Source organism: Bombina bombina, chromosome 4, assembly GCF_027579735.1.
Source record: "Bombina bombina isolate aBomBom1 chromosome 4, aBomBom1.pri, whole genome shotgun sequence".
Lineage (NCBI taxonomy): Eukaryota > Metazoa > Chordata > Amphibia > Anura > Bombinatoridae > Bombina > Bombina bombina.
The window spans coordinates 779,512,813-779,527,547 of record NC_069502.1 but is presented as its reverse complement, the minus strand read 5'-3'; the positions used below and the strand labels follow the sequence as shown (position 1 = coordinate 779,527,547).

General features: G+C 40.0%; 1 protein-coding gene across 6 annotated transcripts in view; it reads left to right on the top strand.

The window, feature by feature from the left end:
• CEP170 (centrosomal protein 170) overlaps positions 1–14,735 on the top strand; it is a 433,169-nt gene that overhangs the window by 228,390 nt on the left and 190,044 nt on the right. For all 6 annotated transcript variants that reach the window (XM_053711144.1, XM_053711143.1, XM_053711145.1 and 3 more), the window contains one exon: positions 9,219–9,345. In XM_053711144.1, the coding sequence (XP_053567119.1) occupies positions 9,219–9,345 (127 nt within the window). The remainder of the gene's footprint in view (positions 1–9,218; positions 9,346–14,735) is intronic.

The window sequence follows — 14,735 nt, the reverse complement described above, 5'->3', positions numbered from 1 at the left end:
TTCTGTCGAGGGGGAAGTTATGCCGACTAACTCTCCCCACGTGTCAGACCCTTCGCCTCCCGCTCAGGGGACGCACGCTAATATGGCGCCAATTACATCAGGGATGCCCATAGCGATTACCTTGCAGGACATGGCTGCAATCATGAGCCCTTTTCCCCACCGCCTATATTTAGAAAAATGTTTCCAATAGACGCCACTACACGGGACTTATGGCAGACGGTCCCTAAGGTGGAGGGAGCAGTTTCTACTTTAGCAATGCGTACCACTATCCCGGTTAAGGACAGTTGTGCTTTTTCAGATCCAATGGATAAAAAATTGGAGGGTTACCTTAAGAAAATGTTTATTCAACAAGGTTTTATTTTACAGCCCCTTGCATGCATTGCGCCTGTCACTGCTGCGGCGGCATTCTGGTTTGAGGCCCTGGAAGAGGCCATCCAGACAGCTCCATTGAATGAAATTATTGACAAGCTTAGAACGCTTAAGATAGCTAACTCATTTGTTTCTGATGCCATTGTTCATTTGACTAAACTAACGGCTAATAATTCCGGATTCGCCATCCAGGCGCGTAGGGAGCTATGGCTTAAATCCTGGTCAGCTGACGTGACTTCAAAGTCTAAATTACTCAACATTCCTTTCAAGGGGCAGACCTTATTCGGGCCTGGCTTGAAGGAAATTATTGCTGACATTACTGGAGGCAAGGGTCATACCCTTCCTCAGGACAGGGCCAAATCAAAGGCCAAACAGTCTAATTTTCGTGCCTTTCAAAATTTCAAGGCAGGAGCAGCATCAACTTCCTCTGCTTCAAAACAAGAGGGAACTGTTGCTCATTCCAGACAGGCCTGGAAGCCTAACCAGTCCTGGAACAAGGGCAAGCAGGCCAGAAAGCCTGCTGCTGCCCCCAAGACAGCATGAAGAAACGGCCACCTATCCGGAAACGGATCTAGTGGGGGGCAGACTTTCTCTCTTCGCCCAGGCGTGGGCAAGAGATGTTCAGGATCCCTGGGCGTTGGAGATCATATCTCAGGGATATCTTCTGGACTTCAAAGCTTCTCCTCCACAAGGGAGATTTCATCTTTCAAGGTTATCAGCAAACCAGATAAAGAAAGAGGCATTCCTAAGCTGTCTGCAAGACCTCCTAGTAATCGGAGTGATCCATCCAGTTCCGCGGACGGAACAAGGACAGGGATTTTATTCAAATCTGTTTGTGGTTCCCAAGAAAGAGGGAACCTTCAGACCAATCTTGGATCTAAAGATCTTAAACAAATTCCTCAGAGTTCCATCATTCAAAATGGAAACTATTCGGACCATCCTACCCATGATCCAAGAGGGTCAGTACATGACCACAGTGGACTTAAAGGATGCCTACCTTCTCATACCGATTCACAAAGATCATCATCGGTTCCTAAGGTTTGCCTTTCTAGACAGGCATTACCAATTTGTAGCTCTTACCTTCGGGTTGGCCACTGCCCCGAGAATTTTTACAAAGGTTCTGGGCTCACTTCTGGCGGTTCTAAGACCGCGAGGCATAGCGGTGGCTCCGTATCTAGACGACATCCTGATACAAGCGTCAAGCTTTCAAATTGCCAAGTCTCATACAGAGATAGTTCTGGCATTTCTGAGGTCGCATGGGTGGAAAGTGAATGTGGAAAAGAGTTCTCTATCACCACTCACAAGAGTCTCCTTCCTAGGGACTCTTATAGATTCTGTAGAGATGAAAATTTACCTGACGGAGTCCAGGTTATCAAAACTTCTAAATGCTTGCCGTGTCCTTCATTCCATTCCACGCCCGTCAGTGGCTCAGTGCATGGAAGTAATCGGCTTAATGGTAGCGGCAATGGACATAGTGCCATTTGCGCGCCTGCATCTCAGACCGCTGCAATTATGCATGCCAAGTCAGTGGAATGGGGATTACTCAGATTTGTCCCCTCTACTAAATCTGGATCAAGAGACCAGAGATTCTCTTCTCTGGTGGCTTTCTTGGGTCCATCTGTCCAAGGGCATGACCTTTCGCAGGCCAGATTGGACGATTGTAACAACAGATGCCAGCCTTCTAGGTTGGGGCGCAGTCTGGAACTCCCTGAAGGCTCAGGGATTGTGGACTCAGGAGGAGAAACTCCTCCCAATAAATATTTTGGAGTTAAGAGCAATATTCAATGCTCTTCTAGCTTGGCCTCAGTTAGCAACACTGAGGTTCATCAGATTTCAGTCGGACAACATCACGACTGTGGCTTACATCAACCATCAAGGGGGAACCAGGAGTTCCCTAGCGATGTTAGAAGTCTCAAAGATAATTCACTGGGCAGAGTCTCACTCTTGCCACCTATCAGCAATCCACATCCAGGCGTAGAGAACTGGGAGGCGGATTTTCCAAGTCGTCAGACTTTTCATCCGGGGGAGTGGGAACTCCATCCGGAGGTGTTTGCTCAACTTGTCCATCGTTGGGGCAAACCAGAACTGGATCTCATGGCTTCTCGCCAGAACGCCAAGCTTCCTTGTTACGGATCCAGGTCCAGGGACCCGGGAGCAACGCTGATAGATGCTCTAGCAGCTCCTTGGTTCTTCAACCTGGCCTATGTGTTTCCACCGTTTCCTCTGTTCCCTCGACTGATTGCCAAAATCAAACAGGAGAGAGCATCGGTGATTCTGATAGCGCCTGCGTGGCCATGCAGGACCTGGTATGCAGACCTAGTGGACATGCCATCTCTTCCACCATGGGCTCTGCCTCTGAGGCAGGACCTTCTAATACAAGGTCCTTTCAATCATCCAAATCTAATTTCTCTGGGACTGACTGCATGGAGATTGAATGCTTGATTCTATCAAAGCGTGGCTTCTCCGAGTCAGTCATTGATACCTTAATACAGGCTCGGAAGCCTGTTACCAGGAAAATCTACCATAAGATATGGCGTAAATATCTTTATTGGTGTGAATCCAAGAGTTACTCATGGAGTAAGGTTAGGATTCCTAGGATATTGCCCTTTCTCCAAGAGGGTTTGGACAAAGGCTTATCAGCTAGTTCTTTAAAAGGACAGATCTCTTCTCTGTCTATTCTTTTGCACAAGCGTCTGGCAGAAGTTCCAGACGTCCAGGCATTTTGTCAGGCTTTGGTTAGGATTAAGCCTTTGTTTAAAACTGTTGCTCCCCCGTGAAGCTTAAACTTGGTTCTTAAAGTTCTTCAGGGAATTCCGTTTGAACCCCTTCATTCCATTGATATTAAACTTTTATCTTGGAAAGTTCTGTTTTTGATGGCTATTTCCTCGGCTCGAAGAGTCTCTGAGTTATCTGCCTTACATTGTGATTCTCCTTATCTGATTTTTCATTCAGACAAGGTAGTTCTGCGTACCAAACCTGGGTTTTTACCTAAGGTGGTTTCTAACAGGAATATCAATCAAGAGATTGTTGTTCCATCATTGTGTCCTAATCCTTCTTCAAAGAAGGAACGTCTTTTGCATAATCTGGACGTAGTCCGTGCCTTGAAGTTTTACTTACAGGCTACTAAAGATTTTCGTCAAACATCTGCCCTGTTTGTCGTTTACTCTGGACAGAGGAGAGGTCAAAAAGCTTCAACAACCTCTCTCTCCTTTTGGCTTCAGAGTATTATACGCCTAGCCTATGAGACTGCTGGACAGCAGCCCCCTGAAAGGATTACAGCTCATTCTACTAGAGCTGTGGCTTCCACCTGGGCCTTTAAAAATGAGGCCTCTGTTGAACAGATTTGCAAGGCTGTGACTTGGTCTTCGCTTCACACCTTTTCAAAATTTTACAAATTTGACACTTTTGCTTCTTCGGAGGCTGTTTTTGGGAGAAAGGTTCTACAGGCAGCGGTTCCTTCCGTTTAATGTTCCTGCCTTGTCCCTCCCATCATCCGTGTACTTTAGCTTTGGTATTGGTATCCCACAAGTAATGGATGATCCGTGGACTGGATACACTTAACAAGAGAAAACATAATTTATGCTTACCTGATAAAATTATTTCTCTTGTAGTGTATCCAGTCCACGGCCCGCCCTGTCCTTTTATGGCAGGTCTAAATTTGAATTAAACTACAGTCACCACTGCACCCTATGGTTTCTCCTTTCTCGTCTTGTTTCGGTCGAATGACTGGATATGGCAGTGAGGGGAGGAGCTATATAGCAGCTCTGCTGTGGGTGATCCTCTTGCAACTTCCTTTTGGGAAGGAGAATATCCCACAAGTAATGGATGATCCGTGGACTGGATACACTACAAGAGAAATAATTTTATCAGGTAAGCATAAATTATGTTTTTACTTTGCAACTTTATTTTACTTATTTTATGTTACGCTTTTTAGCTCAACTACTAATAAATGTCAGAGACAATTAACCCCTTAGTGACCGGAGCACTTTTCCATTTGTTGACCGTTTGGGACCAAGGCTATTTTTACATTTCTGCGGTGTTTGTGTTTAGCTGTAATTTTCCTCTTACTCATTTACTGTACCCACACATATTATATACCGTTTTTCTCGCCATTAAATGGACTTTCTAAAGATACCATTATTTTCATCATATCTTATAATTTACTATTAAAATTTTTTTTAAATATGAGGAAAAAATGGAAAAAAACAATTTTTTCAAACTTTGACCCCCAAAACCTGTTGCACATCTACAACCACCCAAAAACACCCATGCTAAATAGTTTCTAAATTTTGTCCTGAGTTTAGAAATACCCAATGTTTACATGTTCTTTGCTTTTTTTGCAAGTTATAGGGCACTAAATAAAAGTAGCACTTTGCTATTTCCAAACCACTTTTTTTCAAAATTAGCGCTAGTTACATTGGGACACTGATATCTGTCAGGAATCCCTGAATATCCTTTAAAATGTATATATATATATATATATATATATATATATATATATATATATATATATATATATATATATATATATATATATATATTTAGAAGACATCCCAAAGTATTGATCTAGGCCCATTTTGGTATATTTCATGCCACCATTTCACCGCCAAATGCGATCAAATAAAAACAAATGTTCACTTTTTCACAAATTTTTTCACAAACTTTAGGTTTCTCACTGACATTATTTACAAACAGCTTGTGCAATTATTGCACAAATGGTTTTAAATGCTTCTCTGGGATCCCCTTTGTTCAGAAATAGCAGACATATATGGCTTTTACGTTGCTTTTTGGTAATTAGAAGGCCGCTAAATGCCACTGCGCACCACACGTGTATTATGCGCAGCAGTGAAGGGGTTAATTAGGGAGCATGTAGGGAGCTTGTAGGGTTAATTTTAGCTTTAGTGTAGTGTAGTAAACAACCCCAAGTATTGATCTAGGCCCATTTTGGTATATTTCATGCCCCCATTTCACCGCCAAATGCGATCAAATTAAAAAAAACTTTAAATATTTCACAATTTTAGGTTTCTCACTGAAATTATTTACAAACAGCTTGTGCAATTATGGCACAAATTGTTGTAAATGCTTCTTTGGGATACCCTTTGTTCAGAAATAGCAGACATATATGGCTTTGGCGTTGCTTTTTGGTAGCTAGAAGGTCGCTAAATGCCGCTGCGCATCACACGTATATTATGTCTAGCAGTGAAGGAGTTAATTAGGTAGCTTGTAGGGAGCTTGCAGGGTTAATTTTAGCTTTAGTGTAGAGATCAGCCTCCCACCTGATACATCCCACCCCCTGATCCCTCCCAAACAGCTCCCTTCCCTCCCCCACCCCACAAAAGTCTGCCAGTACTAAAATAAAAGTTTTTTGGGGGGTTTTAGTTTTTTTTTTTTTTAAAAAATAATTCCCCCCAAACAGCTCTTTAACCCCCACCCCCCCCCCTCTGCCTTTATTGTGCACCATATTGGGTACTGGCAGCTGTCTGCCAGTACCCAGTTTGAAAAATAATAATGTATTTAAATTTTTTTATTTTATTAAATATTTTTGTAGTGTAGCTGCCCCCCCTCAACATCCAACCCCCCACCCTCTCCCAGATGCCTTGATTTGAAAATCCCACCCTCCCCAGTCCTCTCTCCCACCCTCCAGATCTACAGCATATTGATGCTGTTTGCATAGATCTCATGTGCACGCGCGCGCACCTGCACAAGATCCCCCCCCCCTCCTCCACCAATAACCTCCCACCCGCTTCCCTGGATGAGCTCCCACCCACCAACGGTAACGGCTATTGATAGCCGATGCAGAGAGGGCCACAGAGTGGCTCTCTCTGCATCGGATGGCTAAAAATAGTTATTGCAGGATGCCTCAATATTGAGGCATCACTGCAATAACATGAAAGCAGCTGGAAGCTATCAGGATCGCTTCCACTGCTTTCAAAGACCAACGACGTATGGGGTACGTCCTTGGTCATTAACTGCATTTTTTTGCAGGACGTACCCCATACGTTGTTGGTCGTTAAGGGGTTAAGGGAACAGTAAATACCTTGACATTTTACATAAACTGTTTAGTTATACATAATGAAACAACTGTGCAATATGTTTGTTCTCAAGTCTAACCCTGCTACATATATATCCTGAAATTTTCTTTATTGGATAACAACTGCAAAACAATTAATTTTATACTAACTTTATGAATGTGACTTGCCGCCTTGTCTGCAAAATAAAGCCCAGATTGTCTCCTCGAAATAAGGCAAATGGTGGGTGGAGTTTGGCTATTGAAAATTAACTGCAGTAAAAAGGATTTTAATTTGTTTTAAAAACATTAAGACTTGACTGATATGTTATTCTATAGCAACACAACAGAAATGTCTTGTAATTACAATGTGCTTGTTCATTGGCTCACCCATGTGTTCAGATAGAAACCAGTAGTACATTTCTGCTCCTTCAACAAATGATACCAAGAGGATGAAACAAATTTGATCATAGAAGTAAACTGGAAAGTTGTTTGACTCAAGTCAAAATTAAACTTTCATGATTCAGATAGAGCAGCAATTTTAAACAACTTTCCCATTTACTTCCATTAACAAAATGTGCACAGTCTTTTTAGATTTACACTTTTTGAGTCACCAGCAGCTCCTACTGAGCATGTGCAAAAAGTCATAGAATATACGCAGGAGTGGAAATAGACATAAATTTGATATTTATCAATAAAAAAATCTGCATATTTGAAGTTCAGACTACGTGCTATTGCATTGTCCTGCTATCACGCAATCTTACAGCAATATTTTGATAACTCTGCTGTAATCATGTTTGCCGATATGGAATATGCCCTGCACTGAATATTTGAATTTATAATTTGTCAATAACTCAAACTATTTGATTGCATTTGATGCATGTGCGATTCAGCTGCACATACGCATGCGCAGTTTGTTGGTAATATTGTGCACACGCTTTTGACAGACACTACTGAAGAATAAGGAAGTGGTTGAGGGGAGGAGTCGGACTGCAAACGGAGAGTATTATATAATTTTTTATAAAATGTAAAGACAAATATAAAGTTAGCGACTAGAGTGCTGATATGTTATTCAATAGATGTCAGTAGTCCATTGGCCTGAAATTGACCTTCACTTTAAAGTACAGGTAGCCCTCAGTTTACGCCGGGGTTTGGTTCCAGAAGGAATGGTTGTAAATCGAAACCGTGGTAAATTGAAACCCAGTTTATAATATAAGTCAATGGGAAGTGAGGGAGATAGGTTCCAGGCCCCTCTCAAAATTGACATAAGTAACACCTAATACATTATTTTTAAAGCTTTGAAATGAAGACTTTAAATGTTAAACAGCATTATTAACCTAATAAAATAATCACAACGCAAAATATATAATTAAACTAAGTTAAATAAACAAAAACATTTGCTAAACAGGATTATAAACCTAATAAAATAATCACACAACACAGACTTCACTTGCATTTTTCTGCAAACAGTTCTTTCTATGCATTCCAATCTGGACTGATTTATAGACAGGAAGATCTTGTTCCTTTGAAATCTGCTCGATAGCTCAGGTCTGGTTAAACTGATTAATTACAGCTTGCTTGGCTTTGCTGCAACACAAGCGGACAGCTCCACCTACTGGCTATTTTAATAAATGCACTGCTTCTCAATGCTTTTCAATAGCAGTCACATGACTGGAAAAAAAGGTTGTTATTCTGAAACGGTGTAAATTGAACCGTTGTAAAACGAGGGCCACCTGTATTTAATTTGCTACATCTAAACAAAAACTTTGTTAACATATTACTGTGCTCTTACTTTTGTTTTTAGGGTTGTGTCGCTCTCCACCAGTGAATGTTGTACTTATCAACCAGTCTTACAACATTTTTTTAAAAGTAAATTGGAAAGTTGTTTAAAATGGTATGCTCTACTAGAATCATGAAGGACAAATGTTAGTTTTTATGTCCATTTAAAAGGGACAGTCAAGTCAAAATAAAACTTTCATGATTAAGATGGGGGCATGTAATTTTTAACAACTTTCCAATTTACTTTTATCATCAAATTTATTTTGCTCTCTTGGTATTCTTTGTTGAAACTAAACATATAGAGGCTCATATGCTAATTGAAGGCCGCCTCATATCTCATTGCATTTTGACATTTTTTTTTACAGCTAGATAGCACTAGTTCATGTGTGCCCTATAGATAATAGTGCTCATTACCGTGGAGTCAGCTCTGATTGGCTAAAATGCAAGTCTGTCAAAAGAAATGAAATAAGGGGCAGTCTGCAGAGGCTTAGAAACAAGGTAATGACAGATGTAAAAAGTGTATCACCGGGACAATAAAGTCATAATTAGACATTCATGATTTAGACAGAGAATACCATTTTAAACAACTTTTCAATTGACTTATATTATTTCATTTGCTTCCTTCTCTTGTTATCTTTTACTGAATGGTTTATCTAGGTAAGCTCAGGAGCAACAAAAAACCTAGGTTCTAGCTGCTGATTGGTGGCTGCATATATAAACCGATTGTCATTGCCTCTCCCATGTGTTCAGTTAGAAACTAGTAGTGCATTGCTGCTCATTCAACAAATAATACTAAGAGAATGAAGGTAATTTGATAATAGAAGTAATCTGAAAAGTTGTTTAAAATGGTATGTTCTACCTAAATCATGAAAGAAAAATTTGGTGTTTCACGTCCATTTAATATAACTGTGTTGGTTATGCAAAACTGGGGAATTGGGTGATAAAGGGATTATCTTTTTAAACAATAAAAAAAAATCACTATTTTGTATTTATTACTGTAAACCAAAAGATATGTGTGTGCGTGTGTTAAATAACTTAAATATCTTTTATTTCCTTTACTTAGGAGGGTAATGCTTCTTCTGGAGGTACACGATGGGTATCACAATGGGCAAGTTTAGCCTCCAATCACATAGGACATGATCAGGAAAAGGAGAGACCTGAATCTGATGGAATTGCTGCAGTTGAAAATGGTATTTTATAATTAAATTGTATATTGGCCAGTGACGTGCAGTCACTAGAGGCAGGTGAGGCAGGGCTTCACCTCTCATATGGGCTTTAAAAAAATAAAAAAGTATTGCAATTCTTTTTCCCCCAGCAATTTTTTTTCTCACAGCTACATGTTGTGCAATGGAGAGGCACAAGCAGGTCTGCTGGCTGCTGCCCTCCATTACAAAACATGCTGCGCTACCTACTGGATGAAAGTGGTTAAGATCATTGCATGGCCCATAAGTGCTTATTTGAGGCAGGCCTCTTTGGGGCTGACCCAATCCAGTGAGAGGCATCAGTCAGGGGAACTTAGGGTTGGGGCTGGATGTTAAATCATTTAAAACAAAACAAAAACGGAAGAGAACTACTTTCATTTATTTTGTTGCTGCCCTGTGTATTTGCCAGCTTTGCTTCAGTGAAAAAAGAGAGATCTGTACTTCCCCTCCAAGTGCAGTGGAATGTGCCACTGTCACTGCCTTACAGAGCAGCAAGAGATGCAGTGAGCAGTGTTTTAGCCACATTTTATTGAAGTAAGTGCTGCAACCTTAGATTTTGCTGAAAGGGATTCTGTTAGTGAAAATTATAATTTAATGAATGTGGTTTAGTGTTTTTTTTTACTCTTTTACAGCAGTTTAAGGATCGTTTTTGTATTTTGTTTACTCAAACTTTACACCCACTACCTTAGCAGCTTGCCTCACACTAGTTTATAGTCTCATCACTCTCTTTCTGACTTATGAACTCTCTGTAGCTCTGCAACTAACTCTCTGTAGCTATGCAACTGTGTTTTCTCACAACATTATCTTACTGTTATGCTGTTTGTATAGATGAGTTGTTATGTGACTAGAGTAAGCCAGACCAAAAGCATGGTAATGTAAAATGAAACCAAGCAGTTTAGAATGAGTTATAGCAAATATTCTCCATGGCTCCTGTAGCTATAGTATTTCATTTAAACCAGTGATTCCTTAGGTGTATGTTGGACAACCCTGATGTAGACAACAAATAATAATTTATTAATGCTCCCATTCATATGTGCTGTTCTGTTTCAGATATTTAAAATAGATTGTAGACTATTAGCATTTGATAGTCACTTAAAATATTACTTATCAGGAAAGACCTACTAGAACAGCTAAACTTTATTTGGGGTTAATCAGAGGCACTTAAAATGATGACAGGCGTGTACTGACTCCTATTTAACATGATTTTGAATGTGATTGCTTCATTCTGAACACAGCTACATCCCCAGTTATAAGAGGGTGTGCACACTTATGCAACCATGTTATTTTATTTTTTAATTTTTATTTCCCTTTACCTAAAAGATTTCAGTTTGTTTTTCAATTGAGTTGTACAGTTTATAGGTCACATTAAAGGTTGAAAAAGTTTCGAAATGATTTATCTTTGTCTCATTTTTTTACATCACAGAAACCTGACATTTTAACAGGGGTGTGTAGACTTTTTATATCCACTGTAAATATGTGTGTGTATGTCTGTATTTGTGTAAATGACTGTAAATACATATCTACACATATAACATATAAATACATATACAAAAAGAGCTTTGCTCTGGCAGCACTGTGTAAGTTTTCCTTAACACAGCGCATCCACAGCAAAGTGCTGTTTGAAGTGAAAAATCAAATATGCAGTATTGACTGGCTCTGCAATGTTAACTGGCTCTCAGCCCCTAACTTTTCCCAGTCTGCAAAGTTGTGTTTTCTGAATGGCATTCAATGCACCATTTTTATTATTAGATTTCTATGTTTGATCAAGAGAAAAGGAAACAAATTTATCCAAGACATTTTACAATTATTTTGTTTTGTCTGCAGCTATTTTGCAATCCAATTTTCAACTGCTGCAATATATTATAAAACATTTACAATTGCTTTATTCTCCAGTTAATCAACACATTGCAACTGAACTGGTGCTTTACTGCCTCATTTTTTAATTGTATTTAAAAATAACCTGCAGAAAAAATTTTCATTAAAAAATCTAATCGCAGAAAGTGGAAAAAAAGTTCTGTCTCTGGGCTTATAATCTGGCCCTATATCTATTAACTTGAGCCTAGTCATCATTATGGAAATGTTATAGTTAAGTGTGTAAAAATACTACAAATTGCTCTCCAGCCAATCCACTACATCAGGGATACATTGGCAAGTCTCCCAAACAATTACCAAGTAATTATTTGATTTTGTGTTTGTAATCTTAGAAAATGGATTTATTTAATTTAATATAATATTTTCTTATACAGTTTTCTTCCTAATGGGAAAGAGTCCACAGCCACATTCATTACTTGTGGGGAAATAAGAACCTGGCCACCAGGAGGAGGCAAAGACACGCCAGCCAAAGGCTCAAATACTCCTCCCACTTCCCCTATCCCCCATTCATTCTTTGCCTTTCGTCCCAGAAGGTTGGCAGAGAAGTGTCAGAAGTTTTATTTTTTAAAGAAAGTGCTTTTATAATTTTTTAACGTAAAGTGTCTCTCTCATGGAGGTTAGTACTCTTTGTAACGAGACAGGAGTTTTAAGTAGTCCTGTTAGTCTCTCAGTGAGGGCCTGGGTGAATGTTAGAGTCCGGAGATGCAGTGGGAGTTCTCTCTGCGACACCATCCCGACTCGTATCAACAGCTCTTCTAGCACTTGGCGTTGCCGATCCTTCGCTTCGCTACCTGTTGTCTTCTCTCAAGTCTATGACGGAGGCAACCCTACTACTACTATCCGTCACACTTGAAGGGCCGTGTTCCTGTTCCACGGCGTAGATTCCGGTAAGATCGTTTCATTTTATCAATATGAATGTTATGTTGTTATGTGAGAGATAGGTATGAGTCTCAGTGAGACTCCTCTGTACGGATCTGGGAATCATGGGATAATTCCTTCCTTAGGGGGGATTTGTGAACAGGGTGGGATTCCTTAATCATGTTTCTTATGTGATCTCCATGCTTTGTGTTGTGGGTATTGGCTCTGGGGCTGAGACAGTAGAATTGCTTGAAGGATTTAGTGGGGCCTAGTTGCCGCCTTTTTCTGGCATGCTTTTTTGGACTTTACGGTTCACTTATGACCGGGCGTTGTTAAGCTGGGTTTTTACGTTTCCGCATTCCTGATCGTGTGGCGACAAAGACTTTCTGCTTAGTTTGGATCTGGTCATAGGAGGTGGTGAGTGCCTTAGCCATTGTGGGTGTCAGGTGCCGTTAGTTTTTTTATATAATCAATTAGAAAAAGGGAGATACTACAGCAACCGCAATTAGATTGCTGTAATGTATAGACAGGGATTGCAGCACATATTTTTAATTATAATTTAAGTTCGCTTCGTAAATTCTAAAGCTCCGCTAAAATAGCGGTGTGTGTAGATATATACTCACTCCCCACATTCACAAGTGCCACCCAGCGCCGAAGTTGAATAAAAAGTTACCACTAAATTAAGGAACACATGAATCGATGAGTCAAGAAGCGTAAATGGATCAATGCACATGCACAGATTGGCTGTGCTGTTTTATTTTAGTACACACAGTTTAAACCAGAAAAGCAAACAAAGTTTAACTAATTAGGGTTGACAACACCTCCACTAGAGGGTGGTTACGATTAAACGTAAAATCCGCCACCATAGTGATCATTGAGGATCTATGTCAACACAACACATGTATACAGATGAATAAAGAGGAATTCACACGAAAAATATATTGTAAGATGAAGCATATAATGCTTAAGTCATGTGCACTATACCTGAATTTGGCCAAATTGTGCAAAGAAAAATCCTCAAAATAATTTCTAGTGGATGACAGTGTAGTCTGTAGGGGGCTAAAAGAAACAACACCTGTAACAGCGGGCACCACCAACTATATGAGAGGTATCAGGTGTCATGTTATTACATGTCAGGATCTATGTTTCTTGAACCCAGTATATACAGACTAACCGTTTGAAACTTAATAGCATTAAGCAATATACAATATACATGTATTAGTTAAACAGTATAAATTCAGACCAGTAGAAGTTATGGGGACTAACTTCTACTGGTCTGAATTTATACTGTTTAACTAATACATGTATATTGTATATTGCTTAATGCTATTAAGTTTCAAACGGTTAGTCTGTATATACTGGGTTCAAGAAACATAGATCCTGACATGTAATAACATGACACCTGATACCTCTCATATAGTTGGTGGTGCCCGCTGTTACAGGTGTTGTTTCTTTTAGCCCCCTACAGACTACACTGTCATCCACTAGAAATTATTTTGAGGATTTTTCTTTGCACAATTTGGCCAAATTCAGGTATAGTGCACATGACTTAAGCATTATATGCTTCATCTTACAATATATTTTTCGTGTGAATTCCTCTTTATTCATCTGTATACATGTGTTGTGTTGACATAGATCCTCAATGATCACTATGGTGGCGGATTTTACGTTTAATCGTAACCACCCTCTAGTGGAGGTGTTGTCAACCCTAATTAGTTAAACTTTGTTTGCTTTTCTGGTTTAAACTGTGTGTACTAAAATAAAACAGCACAGCCAATCTGTGCATGTGCATTGATCCATTTACGCTTCTTGACTCATCGATTCATGTGTTCCTTAATTTAGTGGTAACTTTTTATTCAACTTCGGCGCTGGGTGGCACTTGTGAATGTGGGGAGTGAGTATATATCTACACACACCGCTATTTTAGCGGAGCTTTAGAATTTACGAAGCGAACTTAAATTATAATTAAAAATATGTGCTGCAATCCCTGTCTATACATTACAGCAATCTAATTGCGGTTGCTGTAGTATCTCCCTTTTTCTAATTGATTATCTAAATATTTAAAGGGTCTGCACATTGGCTATTTTTACCTTCATATAAGGTTTTATCTACACCGGGGCTTTGCCACACAGTCCTAGGTAAAGATTTATTAACTTGGCTTTACTAGCCTCTCTTTTCCCTACCCTTTCTCAGTTTTTTTATATAGTCCTATTTTTCTCCATGCAGGATTCTGAAGCTGAGACTGTGATTTCTGATTCCGATTCTTCCTCTTGTGAGGAAGGTGCTTCGGCCCCACTGACGCAAGTTTTAACAGTCTTGTTTCTTGTGCCTTCTTAGAGCGATTGGTTCCTCGGGCTCAGCGAACCAGGGGCCTATTGAGCCATCAGCCTCTGGGGGCTCTGTCCCTCAAACGGCGGATTCCCAACAGCACCCTTCCTCTACATTTGCGGGTAACCCTAATGTTAATTCTCACTCCACACAGGGTGATTTGTTTCCCCTGGAGATGGTGGGTCATTTCCGCTTCAATATATTGATGGCACTGGTTCGCCTGCAGGAACCAGAGGTTTATGCGCGGTTGTGTTTTTGCCCGACTATCCCGGGTGTCCAGACTTCGGGTGGGTCTATTCAGTTTCTTCCGGGGGTGAATA